This window comes from Protopterus annectens, chromosome 13.part0 (genome assembly GCF_019279795.1).
Source record: "Protopterus annectens isolate FY-2018-M chromosome 13.part0, PAN1.0, whole genome shotgun sequence".
Taxonomy (NCBI): Eukaryota; Metazoa; Chordata; order Ceratodontiformes; family Protopteridae; genus Protopterus; species Protopterus annectens.
The window spans coordinates 1,357,690,313-1,357,704,065 of NC_056747.1; the positions used below are offsets into that span (position 1 = coordinate 1,357,690,313).

Below are 13,753 nucleotides of genomic sequence, written 5' to 3' on the forward strand. Positions count from 1 at the left end.
TAAACCATGTCTCAGTAACTGCACAGGTATCTACATTCTTGAGTGTGAGGAGGACTTGACGGGAGTGTAGCTTTTTTTATTTAGGCTTCTGGCATTGAGCAGTAACACCTTGAGGTTCAGTTGAGTTGATTTATAGATTTGTCAATTTGGCATGCCTAAAAAGGACATTATGAGTTGATTTATAGATTTGTCAATTTGGCATGCCTAAAAAGGACATTATGGGGGTGGTGCTAGGCTCACACCAGCCTGAGACACACAGTCCACAAACTTCATAATGTCTCTCTTCATTTATTCCAGGGAGGTACATCTCAAGTCATTTACACTTACATGGTCTATGATGGAATCATACTGGTACCTGTGGCATAATGACTCGATTGCATGCATTATTGGGCAGATCCTTGCTCCAGACAAGGAACTAAAAGTTATCTTCTGTTTGTTCAGCCTAGTTAGAGGGGCATCAGTATATCTTACAATGGAGTCCACTATGACGACAGTCCTGGGAAATGTATTTGCTTGCCTTAGTGACTTAAGTGTTTGGGGAAACACTGAGTGTGACAGTACGTGTAGTGTTATTTGTTGTTTTTTCTGAGTGCCTTTGGGCTTGCTGAGATATAGGTTTGACAGTGGGTGGTCTAGATGATCTTTGTTGTTTAGGAAGATTATTTTTAAGTGCCTCAGCATACATTAGTCTGTGTGTGTGCTAGGTACTATGTGAGATGGGTGGTTTCAACAACCTGATGTGGACTTGGATTTGAGAGTTTAGCCTTCAGTTTCACTGTGTAAATACACCTCTTATATACTGTGCCTGATTCTTTAAGGATTAGGAGGTTGTCTGTAAACATGAGACGATTTCTACATTGTCTTAAGATGCCCATGTCCACCAAGCCGGCTACACTTAGGACATTGCATATCCATACTGTCCAGTCCTTTGACTGGTGAGCTACAAAGGAATGGTGTCTTGGGGTCAGAAGGCTATTAAGCATGCTTTGTTGGTGTAGACTAGTAAGGGTGCTTTACTGGGGCAGATTATGCTAATCAGTACTAAATTATACTATCTTTAATGTTTACAAAACACTAAATTCTACTAAATCTGTAGGTATTGCCACTTGACGCCCAAATAGCTGCTCTAAGCTTGTCAGTGTGCAAGATATATGCAGTACATTGCTGCTTTACAGGGTAAAGTTTTGTGGATTATTCTGCAGGGAAAACTTGCTTTCTAGGTATTTGTTGCTGCACAGGTCACTGCTAACCCACTCAAATGCAAAAAACATTTACAGCAGCACACAAAAAAATAAAACTAATGAGCCCTCTTGCTAATAAAATGATTACACTATGAGTCATTTTATGTATTTCCCAACTCATACAGACCAGGCAAACTCCTCCTACCACAAGATGAATAAACCCCGCCCTCCAGATGTAAAAGGACAGTTTTAACTCTGTCCTTCCAATGGAGCTCTTTTGAGTTTGTGCTCTTAACTGCCATCGGGTGTAGCCTGAATCTTTAAAAAAAATGATGTTTTCATCTCCCAGTTCAAACAAATGTTCATACTTCTAGAATCATAAGTGTTAGTACAAAATTGTAAATGGCAAACTATTCGGTACAAAAACAGACTTCACAATGGTTGCATTCATTCAACTGCAGCTCTTACAACTTGATTTTGTAAGTCACAATTAAGTTAAGAAACACAGATTGAACTTATTTATTTATTCTTGCTTACCGGGGTAGTGCACTGATCTCAATGGATCATTTGCAGGCACAACCCATGTGACTGAAATGCAGTTTAAATCGACAGAGAGGATTCTGGCTGTGCAGGGCTACAATGCCTTCCACACACTTGGACCAGCTACTATGCTGGAAGAGGAAAAAGGTGGAGGTGTCTCAATATTATTCCACAAGAGACTCACATCAGGGTTGATAAAACAGCATGGCACCCTAGAGTTCATGTCCAACACACCATCAGCAGATTGCCTTACTATATTTTAGCTAGCTAAAGAACATCCTCTGTGACCCAGGATTGCCGCAGTGCCTACTTAAATGAACTGGAGTCGTTCAGCATTAAACTCAGTACCATCTTCCTGGGTGACTTCAACTACCCAGTTATAGACTGGAAGATATACCACCACTAGTGTGTGAGCCCTGAGATTGCTGGACTTTGTTAATATACTGGACCAACTAGTCACAGTACCTACTAGGGTAAACCCTTGACCTTGTCCTTAAAAATAGGGGGAATTTATGCTCGACCCCTTGTGTAACAACTTCTCTCATTAGGTCAACCACAAATCAATCTTCACTGAAATAAAACTAAAATTCTGGAACTTTTAGAAATTTCTCTAAAGCAAACTTACTACTTCAAAGTGATACCCTAGCAAGTTTCAAATCACCATAAACCCAGTAAACTCTACTGGATATGTAGAAATGTACACGCCACTAACATATCAACATGGAAACAACTCCATAGAAGCAGATGTATCCAGAAGACAGAAGCACAGGATGAACCTTAAGTAAAATCTGCCTGGTAGAACTACAATATCAATGCGCTTTACAGAAAGAAGAAGGCAACTGTGGCCAAAAATAAGAAGTGCAAAACCGAGTGTGTTAGAAATCCCATCATCAAATTAAAGAAGCAAGTCAGGAGTCTAATTAAAACCACCAAAACCAAATTTTAGGCAAAAATAGCCACCCAGGACAAGGACAACCACAATGCCTTCTTCAGCTATATCTGTAATCTCAAAAGTGCTATGCAGCACTGCATTCAGCTGATTGTGAGCCACAAAACCCACCCTAAAGCTAGAGATACAGCAAACCTGCTGGCTGATAAATTCATCGCCAGCTTCACTTCTCCGTCACCCTCAAATATCTTACAAGAGATATTTGAAACCAATGCAACCCTAGCTATCACACAGGCTCAAGTCCTGGAAGTTCTCTCAAAAGCCAAAAATACTGGCAAGTTTCAATCCCTTCCAAACCCAGAAGTTCTCAAACCTAACTTTCCTAATAAAAATGTGATATAGTACCTTTACGAAGGTAAAAGCAAAAAACATGTTTGGGTTTTGTTAAGACATGTCCCCACTGGCTGGCTGGCACTTACCACTGATTTATTTTTTATCATTAACATTATCAGGCACACACACACCCTCCCGCAAAAGTGGAATCACAGTTTCAACAGAACACGCTACAATGATCTATGATATGGCAGATTTTTTTATATACTTCTTTATTATACTTTTTACTTTTATTCTGATATTATATGTCTTTACAGTTAGGGACAGAGCTGATGAAGTTGGCATGGAAGCACTACAGATTAGTATATAGACTTTAACTGGTGAGATCTCTTTACTTCTCTGGAGGCTCCTCATCTGGATCGCATTATATATAAAAATTCTTTAAAGGTTGGAGGTGGAGACCGACTAGAATGGCCCCTTTTATGATATTCATTCAATACCCAAACTATGGGCACAGGGAGGAATCATCTTCAGTCCAGCCCTCTTGACTCTCCAACCAGACTCAGTTCCCAGCCCACATCCACCCACCCCAAACAGCTTAGCTTGTATAACTGTAACTACACTTCCCTGATAATAGTCATGTAAACAAACTGAGATTTTACAGTTTGGACCCAGGCTTCTAGAGTTTTTTTTCTTTCTTTCTGATTTGAGCACGCTCTGTTTTCTAACATAACCACATTAAAACAATTTTCTGCTGACCACAAAGACAACCTGAACACTACACCCAGGGGTGTTAGATATTTCCATTGTACAGAAGTGACTGAAAATGTTTTATTCTCCTTGGGATTTCTGGCCTCAGGGACCCAAACTAGACCAGTCTGCACTTTGACAATATAAGTGGTTAGAAAGACATTTAAGAAGGAAACTCGTTGGGAGATGAGTCATGTGACCTGATAGGTTTGGGTACTTGTGTGCAAAGCTTTCAGGTAGCAGCAGCATTTTTATCTCCGACAAGGTAAGGTGTCATACCTACACTAGGTGTCTGATATGTTAATGCCTGTATCTGGAATTGCAGAACTTTAGTTTATAAAACCTAACAATAATTATGTGAAAAAAAAACAGCTCTAGCTTAAGGAAAACCACGCATAGAAAAGGGTATCTAGCCGAACATGTTGACTCGGAGTAGCAGAGATGTGTAATAAAATCGTGAAACCAGTACTTCAGCACATCTGCATAACAAAATAAATAAAGTAACACAATGCGTTACAGCAAGTGAAATGGCATTTCATAGAATTATTCTAAACACCAAGTTCCGCTGTGGCGACCCCTTACCGGGAAAAGCCAAAAGACAAACAACATTCTAAACATCACGTAACTAGTTTGCTGTAAGGATTCTGCAATAACAAAATTGTAAGCAGCAACATTTGCAAGTTCCCAGCAGTATTTTACTTTTCACAGAAAATATATCAGAAAACTAAAGTGTTATTGAATAAAATTAATCAGTTTTGAGAAAATTATTAATATATGCAGAAAATCCATCCTTGGAAAGACTTGTAAGAAATGTGTTTATTTTACTTCATATTTGATAAGTAGACAGTTGACCTGGTTTGTTGGGCATTTTCACCCATGACCAGGGCCTAAGTGGCATATACATTGCAAAAAATGTACAACAGTTCTTACATTTACGGACGGAAAAGACTCTGTGGTTTTACAGTTGCTGGAAGTGTAAAACAGTGGAATATATTTAACAATTTATACAGAGTGGATCATTTATGGTAATTTTCACAACATGTACCCAGATGAATTCCAGTGTGTCATGCATACATTGACAAAAAGGATGCATAAAATAATGTGAGGTAAACAGATGAGAGTCCTACTTTTAGGAAGGGTGGTTGTAATAATTCCATTAAACAGTGTAATAAAAATGTAAATATAGTGGTTTACATTACTCTGAATGAGTTATATCACTTCAGTTTGTATGTCAAATTTTTAAACAGCTGACTTTGTAACATTTAAAACATAACTATGCAAGCTTTACAAACATTTATATTTCTCTAAACAATAAATATTATTACCTTAAGAATTGCAATGCAGTGTGAAACAAGGCCCCTGGGGAGAAAAAAAATAATTCTTGTTACCATAGAAGTAAAAATATGAATTTTAATGTAAATAAACATAAGGAAAACATACTAATCATTTCTCTGCTTTGGTCACTGTTATTAGATTTCATTACAGCACTCAGGGAAATTCCATGTCTCTCCACAACAGTTTCATTTACTATGCTGCAACACAGACAGTGATAATTGGGTCATGTAGCAAAGTGATTTTGCAAATGGTAGTTAAATGTGACATCCTGGGGATTGCACACAGACTATGGGAAACAAACTAATAAATGCTCTACCTTCCACATACAGAGCTATCTAGGTGATGTGAACATACCTCTGATTCCAGAGAATACAACAACACACGGGTGAACAATGAGAGAATATTCAAATAAAATAAATAAGCAACACTACATCATCTGCTTCAATACACCTCTGACTGTATGAATCACACAGGAAGCAGTGTACCAGTGAGCCTGTTGATGTAACAACCATTAGGGTGATAATTACTCACCGCAGAGCTACTACCTGAAGGACATTTAACGCATACCTACGTGTGCTACAACTATGAGGGATAACCACTCATTAAACAACTACCTACAGAAATCTGTGTAGCACAGATCTGGTTACACTGCAGCCATTAGGATTTTGAGCTGTTTAAGAAAGAATAGTTTTTATATGCCTTGTAATTTATATCTAAATGAATAACAATTATAAATAAATCAAATAACTAAAAGTTATAAAAACCTTATTTGTGAATGTGTGTGTGTGTGTGTGTGTGTGTGTGTGTGTGTGTGTGTGTGTGTGTGTGTGTGTGTGTGTGTGTGTGTGTGTGTGTATCTTCTTCTTCTTTCGGCTTTTCCCGGTTAGGGGTCGCCACAGTGGATCATCTGTCCGCTCATGATTGGCAGTGGAGTTTTATGGTATCGAGTTGCCAGCCCGGCGCCCAACCTTCCACAGAAGGCACACACATGCACACACTCACACCTAGGGCCAATTTAGAGTGTCCAATCCACCTACTGCATGTCTTTGGGATGTGGGAGGAAACCGGAGTACCCGGAGGAAACCCACGCAACCACAGGGAGGGCGTGCAGACTCTGCACAGAAGGCACCCCAGCTGAGAATCGAACCAGAGAACCTCTTGCTATGGGGCAGCAATACCAAGATATATATATATATATATATATATATATATATATATATATATATATATATATATATATATATATAGATATCTTGTAAATATTCTGAAAACGTTTTAAGAAATTCAAGTTACTCTGAGGAGTATTTTGAAAGATGTGCAACATCACCTAGAATTAATATGGTAAGCATGACTGCAGGATTAGTGTGTTTATGTTACAACACAGCTGCAATAAAATACTGTGGCTATGATAAGTGCAGCAATCAATGTGCTGCAGTGGCCAAAATGGAGGTCATGTGACTCTAGGGGTGGAGAAGATGATGTTCCTGCTCAATGATATGTGCATCCACATGTCCAAAGAAGTGCCTCCTAGCTGCAGCACAGGCACTTGAACCTGCGATTACATGGCACCACACCAGAGTGCCAACACATCTTATCATGTAAATGTGGAGGAAGAAGGGCGATGGGGGGTCATAAATAGGGGCAACAAGCCGAGGAATACTCCAGAGGGAAACACAAAGGGAAGGGTGTAGAAAGAAAAGCATTTTTATGGGACATACACATATTTTCCTTTTAAGAGGAGTACAAGGCAAATTACCAAAAAGCAAGTCTGAGGAAGAAGGAGCACATAGGATAGGAAGAATGTGCATTCAAAGAACTATATACTGAATAAAAAGACAGAGTGAAACAGCAGTGATACAAGGCCTGGGAGGCACAATGGACAGTCAAGACAGAGGGTGAGCCAATGTAGATTCATACTGGAATTATTTCACCTCTATTAATGGGGACCCACCAACTCAACAAGATAAACAATATATATTGGAATCTGCTTATAGAACTACATCTTCCATTGTCTGGAGACTTTATACATGGAAATTTTTACATAGATCTTTTTATACACCTTTGATGATGAATAAAATTAATAATAAAGATAATCTATGTAAGAGATGTAATGTAGAAATTAATGCTGACTGGGCTCATATGTTTTATGACTGTATGAAGTTGAAAGAATACTGGAAGTCAATTAATGAATTTTTGCAGGCTCTTTTTACAGATAATTTCATTATTTCTAAGTCTCTTATATTATTCAACACACCTGTACCTCAATGTGTTAAAAAGATTAAGCTTCCCTTGTTATGGTCTATCCTAGCAGTGGCTAGGAAAATAATAACTAGAAATTGGATTTCAGATACACCTCCTTCGTTCAATGAATTAAAAATGTTATGAATATAATGTGTCATATGGAAATAAGCACAATTAGAATGAGAACAACTAGAAAAACATCACATTTTATTGTATGGGATAATTTACAAAATCTGTTAAAAAAATTCTAATTTCAATAGCACAGTATTTTAGTTTAATTAATTGATCTGATTGTAGTGGATGTCTTTGTAAATACTTTAGTTGTTTTGTTGAATATTATAATAATACCTATTTTTAATTATTTGTATAAAATTGTTATGATATTTCTCTTATATGTTAAAACAATAAACTTGTTTTGAAAAAAAAAAAAAAGACAGAGGGTGAGCAAATGGTGACAATGAACAAGGTACAAGTAGGGATACACAAGGAAGAGGAACACCATGATGAGGACAGGGCAGGCCACAGACAAACTGCTAGACTGCAGAGGGGATGCATCCGATGTTTTTACAGTAACATGCTGCCACCAGTCAGACAAATCTGGCATAGCAGGACACAATTTATGTATACACTAAAAGTAAACCAACTGTATTATTAGCTTATGATAGCTAGGTCTGGACAAACTCTCTCTCTTCAAAAGGCGAATGCCAATATTGATAATGCACCCGTTTTACATAATTACACTTACAACGATGAATAAACATCCAGCCCAACCTTTTGAAACTGAAAAAACAAAAGTATTTAAAGAAATTAGGCAATGCAATTTGAAAATTAAGTATACAGGCAGACAAATTCTTGCACAAACAAATACAAAATAAAAAGTTTTAACAGACGGTATTAGGAAAACACTATCATATCACTGGTCATATTACCACCACTAACTGAAAATAACTGTAACGTGTTCAGCAGTTCACAGATTCATAAGATGGTATTAGGTGATTGAGCTGGTAGACCTTATGTAGCCTAGTCACAATTCCCAATACATTTCATCCCTTTCCATAAGAGGTGCGAGGGAAGATCAGGGGTATTTATGGTTACCAAGCATTTATCCAGGCTGCTGCTGAAGTGGGTAAGGGAACTACTTTGTTTACTGTGCAAGGGGAGTCAAGTCCATAACAGCAGAATTCTTTGAGTGAGGAATCAGTCGCAGCAGTAGGTTCTATTTATGTTACAGTGAAGTGGAGGTCTTAACTGTGGGCACTTATGGTATTCCTATTTTTGCAAGTATTGTAAAAAGGTCTTAAAGAACCCATTGGTTTACCTGATCAGATGTCTAGCCTACCCAAACCAGTGACGGTTTAGGGCTAACTGAAAATGCCCTAAAGGGATAGCTAGAGACTCTTAGTTGACCTCCATGAACCTTAGTTACTTCTTAACAGTGAACCCTCTTTTCCAAAGGAAAGGGTGAACTGAGGCTGTTTTCTCCAAAAAAATCTTTATTAGTCAATGCATGAACACTTATATAGATTTTCAAAAGCTGCAAAGTATTAATACAAGTTAAAGCAAGTTTGCCTTTAAGTATACTTGGGTAGTGGGAGTTGTTACACTGGGGAGGCCACAGCTTGCATATGGCTGGCTGAAACAGGTCATCATTTGGAGGGATTCCTCTAGCTTTAATATGCATATGAGCCCTTGGCTGTGCAAACCACTGTTCTTACCCTTATAAATACATTTACCTTAAACATACGAAATGTAAATATTTCCATTTAAGTGAAAAAGTCTATACTGGAGAATGAAACAGGCATGACATTTGCTTTAAAGTTCATGGTGCAGGTTAATTTATTCTTATTTCCTGCTTAATTCGTGTTTGCCTTTATGTTTCATTTGACCAGTTTTATATGATATCCATATCATATTCTAAAAAACGCTTTCACATATGCTTCTTCAGACCTACTGAAAAATCAGTTAAACGGCCCTCTTTTACGGGGTTAAAATCTTTTTATTTAGCTTTTTTTAGTGAAAAAAACTCTAAAACATTCTGAACTTAAATAGAGTATGAATCATGCTGGTGTGGACTACATCTGTATTTTAGAAAAACTAGTTAAACACACTGGGTAGTACATACCTGTTTTACTGGGGTTGTGTAAAGCATGAATTACTCAATGGTTTTTTCTTGAAAATCTTTTCAGTTATGGAGGGTCATGAGACTTCTCTTGTTAAAACTTCGATCAGATTTACCATCTGAATTAATATTTTCACAGCACTGTCCATTTTTGGAGGGTTTGAGAATCCAGCTAATTTTCAGTATGTTTTAAGTGAAATCTTATTAGGGTCATTTTAGCAGATGGACACTTCAGCAAAACTGGATGCTCCACAGCAACATCCTAGAGATGAGCAGACTCTCTTCACAGGGAATTTTTTCCATTCAGTTGGACAACATGGCATTTTCTAGCACATCAGTGAGCAGGTAAGAACCATGAGGGTATTGCAATGGATGACCATGATCAAATATTTCCTGTGAAAGGAGATGTGGTGGCAGACTGAGTTGATGTCTTCTTATGCCACAAGGGTGGTAGTTCAGCCAAGCAGCAACAAAGAAAACCTTTTGCCCTTCGAGACTTCTGGTGTGCAATCTATATCTGCCTCTCTCCCTCCATCACCAACTGCCCCATCTTCTACTCACTGATTCTGCTTCAAAGAGGTCAGAAGAAGAGATGGTCTAACCTTCCCTTGGCCAAATGTCCTCTTACACATGCTTCCCTATTCCTTCTGTTGACAAGACTCATCTAGAAGTTCAGACTACATAAGCCCAAAGTAATTCTCTTTGCCCCCCCCCCTTTTAACTAGTCAGACATGGTTCCTTCTTCTTTGTTGCACCTTCTTACCCATTCTTTATACCCAGAGATCGTTGACAAACTAATGTAAAGCAATTCATCACTCTCCCCGTGTTCCTTCTAGAACATTCTAATCACAGACAGCATTTCCTTCGCTGTATGAATAGCCTAACACAGCTCAGACTTTACAGGACCAAACCAACTCATTCAGAAAAGATGAACAGCTTCTTGTGCACTTTAAAAAGTCTAGGCTGAGCAGAAAGTTACAAAGCACACCGTTTGGTAAATGTTTAGACAATTGTGCTGCTTTTTGCCATAAGTACTGTAGGCCTCTATCTGCAACTCTTAAGAGCTCATTCAACCATAACAGTGGCTACTTCCACAGCTGTATCCCATAATGCTCCCTTAGACAACTCCTGCATAGTAGTAACTTGGTTATTCCTGTACACATCTATGAGTCAGTACAAGCTTAGTACAGCTTCCAGGTCCAGGACTTCCTTCATGGCTACATCCATCGGAATGTTGCCATAAAAGTGTCCACTGCAGAGGTTTAGCTAGGGACTGTGTCAAAAGGTTATTGAAAAAAGGTTTTCTTCTTAATGGATACAAAGGTTACAGGTAATTACTTATCAATAATGATAAATCTGTAAGAAAGTGCAGCTTCAGTAATGTTCTCTCTCAACCCTCCCCACCTGTTATCTCTTCTTCGGCCTTTTTCTTCTCTGCCTACCTCAGCCTTCTCTCCCACTTAAGAACTGAAGAAAGAGAGGAGTGTAATGCATGATGATAAAAAGGGGGCATCTGGCAAACTGGGAAAAGTGTTTTATCTTCTGAGCTGTCCTAATGTCTGCAGAATTAAGTCCTAATTACTACCAATCATTTACTTGTTTCCTTTCAGATCTGCTGTTATGACAAGTGCCTACAACCTTTGTTTCAGTAATTATTTAAATCAGAAGGTTTAGTAATTACTATTCTTTCAATGGGAAAGGATATATTAAATCTTTACAGATGGGAAGAATTTGTGGCAGAAAATGACTTCCTTTGCATTTGCCTACTGCCGCCTTCCTAAAAATGATAACCATTTGAAATGTCTGGACCCACTGAGACTGAATGGTGGAAAGATCAGACTTACATATACTAAGTCCAATATGCCATTTTTTGGAATATTCTTTTTTCTCCAAGGTGTGGTGATCTTGGAGGTGATATATATAAGTTCAGGGATGTGTGGGCTCTTGCCCCCACATGGACTGGATGCAGGTGGCCTTGCTCCCACTACAAAATGAAGTTCAAAGGAGAAGAATGATTTCCGTGATTCTCTCTTCTCTCGGTTTTCTGTCTTTTTTCAACTTTTTGGCACTTAGCATTTAGAGCGCTGCCATTTAAATAGGGAGCCCCTAAAACACCTAAATAAATTTAAGCATTTAGACTGTTTTAGTAGTGCCGGACTTTTGAAAGTCTACTTTCAAACATTTTTATCAAATGATATGCTTTAGTAAGACAGTGCTGCACCTCCTCTGCACTACGGTACACTTAGATGCCAGTGTTTTGGGTATGACTTCTTCCAAACTGGATACAGAAACAATTGCCAATAAGGTATCATAGCTAGTTGCACTGGTGCCCTAAGCAGTTGTCCAGACTAACACCCTGCCCCCCCTCAATCTAAAGTTCAGAACCAAAACAGAAAAATAAAAGAAAAGACCGTCTTCTGTAACGATAGCAAGGTGTTTGCTACTTGGAACAAGGGTCTCCTTACAGCTTGTAGTGCACAATGAACTTCACCTTAACTGTGAATCCTGTCTCCTTCATTTATGGAACCCCAATATATACATTTTCTTAATTTTATTTTGTATTTGTTAAGTGGGTACAGCGCTGATCCACATGGTCCTTTTTCAGACTCTGTCTGGGACTAGCTCAATGTGACACAGATAACTGAAGGCCGAGGGAATCAAACCCTGGATGAGAAGAAGCAGGTCATTGATATCTCACAGCCTCAGTCTACACTAACTGCATGACAGCTTTATAAATGAATACTGCTACTGCAGTTCTGTGCCCTTGACGTCAGCGGCTCTCATCCTTTTTGCCCTCTCCTAGTTATGGTTTTGGACCAATAACGTCAGACAGAGTGTGAATTCATTGAAGAAACACACACCTATACATTCAGAATGTGGTAAGTGCAATGCAAACTATCAGAGTATATTCTGGAAGTCACCAAGACCTGATCGTTTACAGAAAATTGCTGGGCGGTGAAACGTCATCAGAGCATTGCGAATGAACTTTTCAAACCATAATTTTCTGCTTGACCTACCAGGCTTAGGTAGCGTTTTACTGACAGTCATTCTTTTTTCTTTTTTTTATTTTCTGCATACAACCGAGTGCGAATGCACACACGTACACACAAGAAATTGCATGTCTAGGCGCGTGTAAAATAGTCGAATATGCCTACATTTTATGGCTGAAACTCTACATTTGTTTACAGTTCTGCAGTCTCATGATGATTCGGTATTAAACAATACAAGGCAAGAAAACATAAAACACTTATTTTAACAAGGATAGCCATGAGAATTGTCTCAGCACACTGATATTTCACCTTCGTGACAACTGCTTACAATGCTAGCTGTTACATAGACTTGGCTCTACTTTGAAAACATTCTTTTTAAAAAAAAAAAAAAAAATTATTACAAGTGCTGATAAAAATACAATCAACATATGAAGAATGAACCATTTTAAATTATGTGAAAAAATTATCATATACAGAATTAAACAAAATTTAACTATATACACAATTGTTCACCATAACTCTTAAATAACTGAAATAGTTCCTATATATATATATATATATATATATATATATATATATATACACACACACACACACAATATTTGCTGTAAAATTAAATTATTTTTGTAACAATTCATAAACTTTGTTCCAACTACTATAAGTAGAAGTATTCCTAGAACATTTGTATTTGATTGTCAGTTTTTCCAGACAACAAATTTCATTAAGTAGATTTTAAAATTCTTGTAATGACAGAGAGGACTGTGACTTCCAATTCCTTGTAATTATTTTTCCGGCTATAGATAATATAGGCCAAATCAAAGGGTAATTGGATGTTTTTATACATGCTGGTACTGGAGTATTAAATAATATCAGAGATTTAGATAAACCCCGGGACTCATGAAGCTTGCGCCAGGCGCATGCATAGCGTAGGTGTTATAATGCCAAATATGGCCGCCGAGCGATCCAGGTACGATCCAATTCCATGTGCACTACCGGCGTACGCCAGATCTGCGCAGCCCCCGGCGTAGGTATGCAAATCACCCCATGTGCAGTGTTGCACCATGCAAATGAAGGCATATAGCGATTCATGAAGTGGTGCAGGCGTAACGTAAGCCCACGGAAATGTAAACCAAAAAACACGGTTTACATTTTCCCAAACATAACATTGGAGCTATGGAAGAGGACCAGACCCAGGTATCACAACGTGAACATATGCCAATGGCGAAATACACAGCCAATGGCATAAGAAAAGACGCATAACACGTAAATAACAACATTTAATGTCATGTTCACAGTAACGAACAGCAGAACCGCAGGGCATGTGTGCGGAAGCCGTAACATAAAGAAATAATATAAAAATGTCATAAAATCGCAA

At 38.2% G+C, this 13,753-nt stretch overlaps 1 protein-coding gene across 3 annotated transcripts in view; it reads right to left on the minus strand.

Moving 5' to 3' along the window:
- The window catches only part of TMEM98 (transmembrane protein 98), a 595,737-nt gene that overhangs the window by 116,965 nt on the left and 465,019 nt on the right, over positions 1–13,753 (minus strand). For all 3 annotated transcript variants that reach the window (XM_044055384.1, XM_044055383.1, XM_044055385.1), the window contains exon 4: positions 5,019–5,052. In XM_044055384.1, coding sequence (XP_043911319.1) covers positions 5,019–5,052 — 34 coding nt within the window. The remainder of the gene's footprint in view (positions 1–5,018; positions 5,053–13,753) is intronic.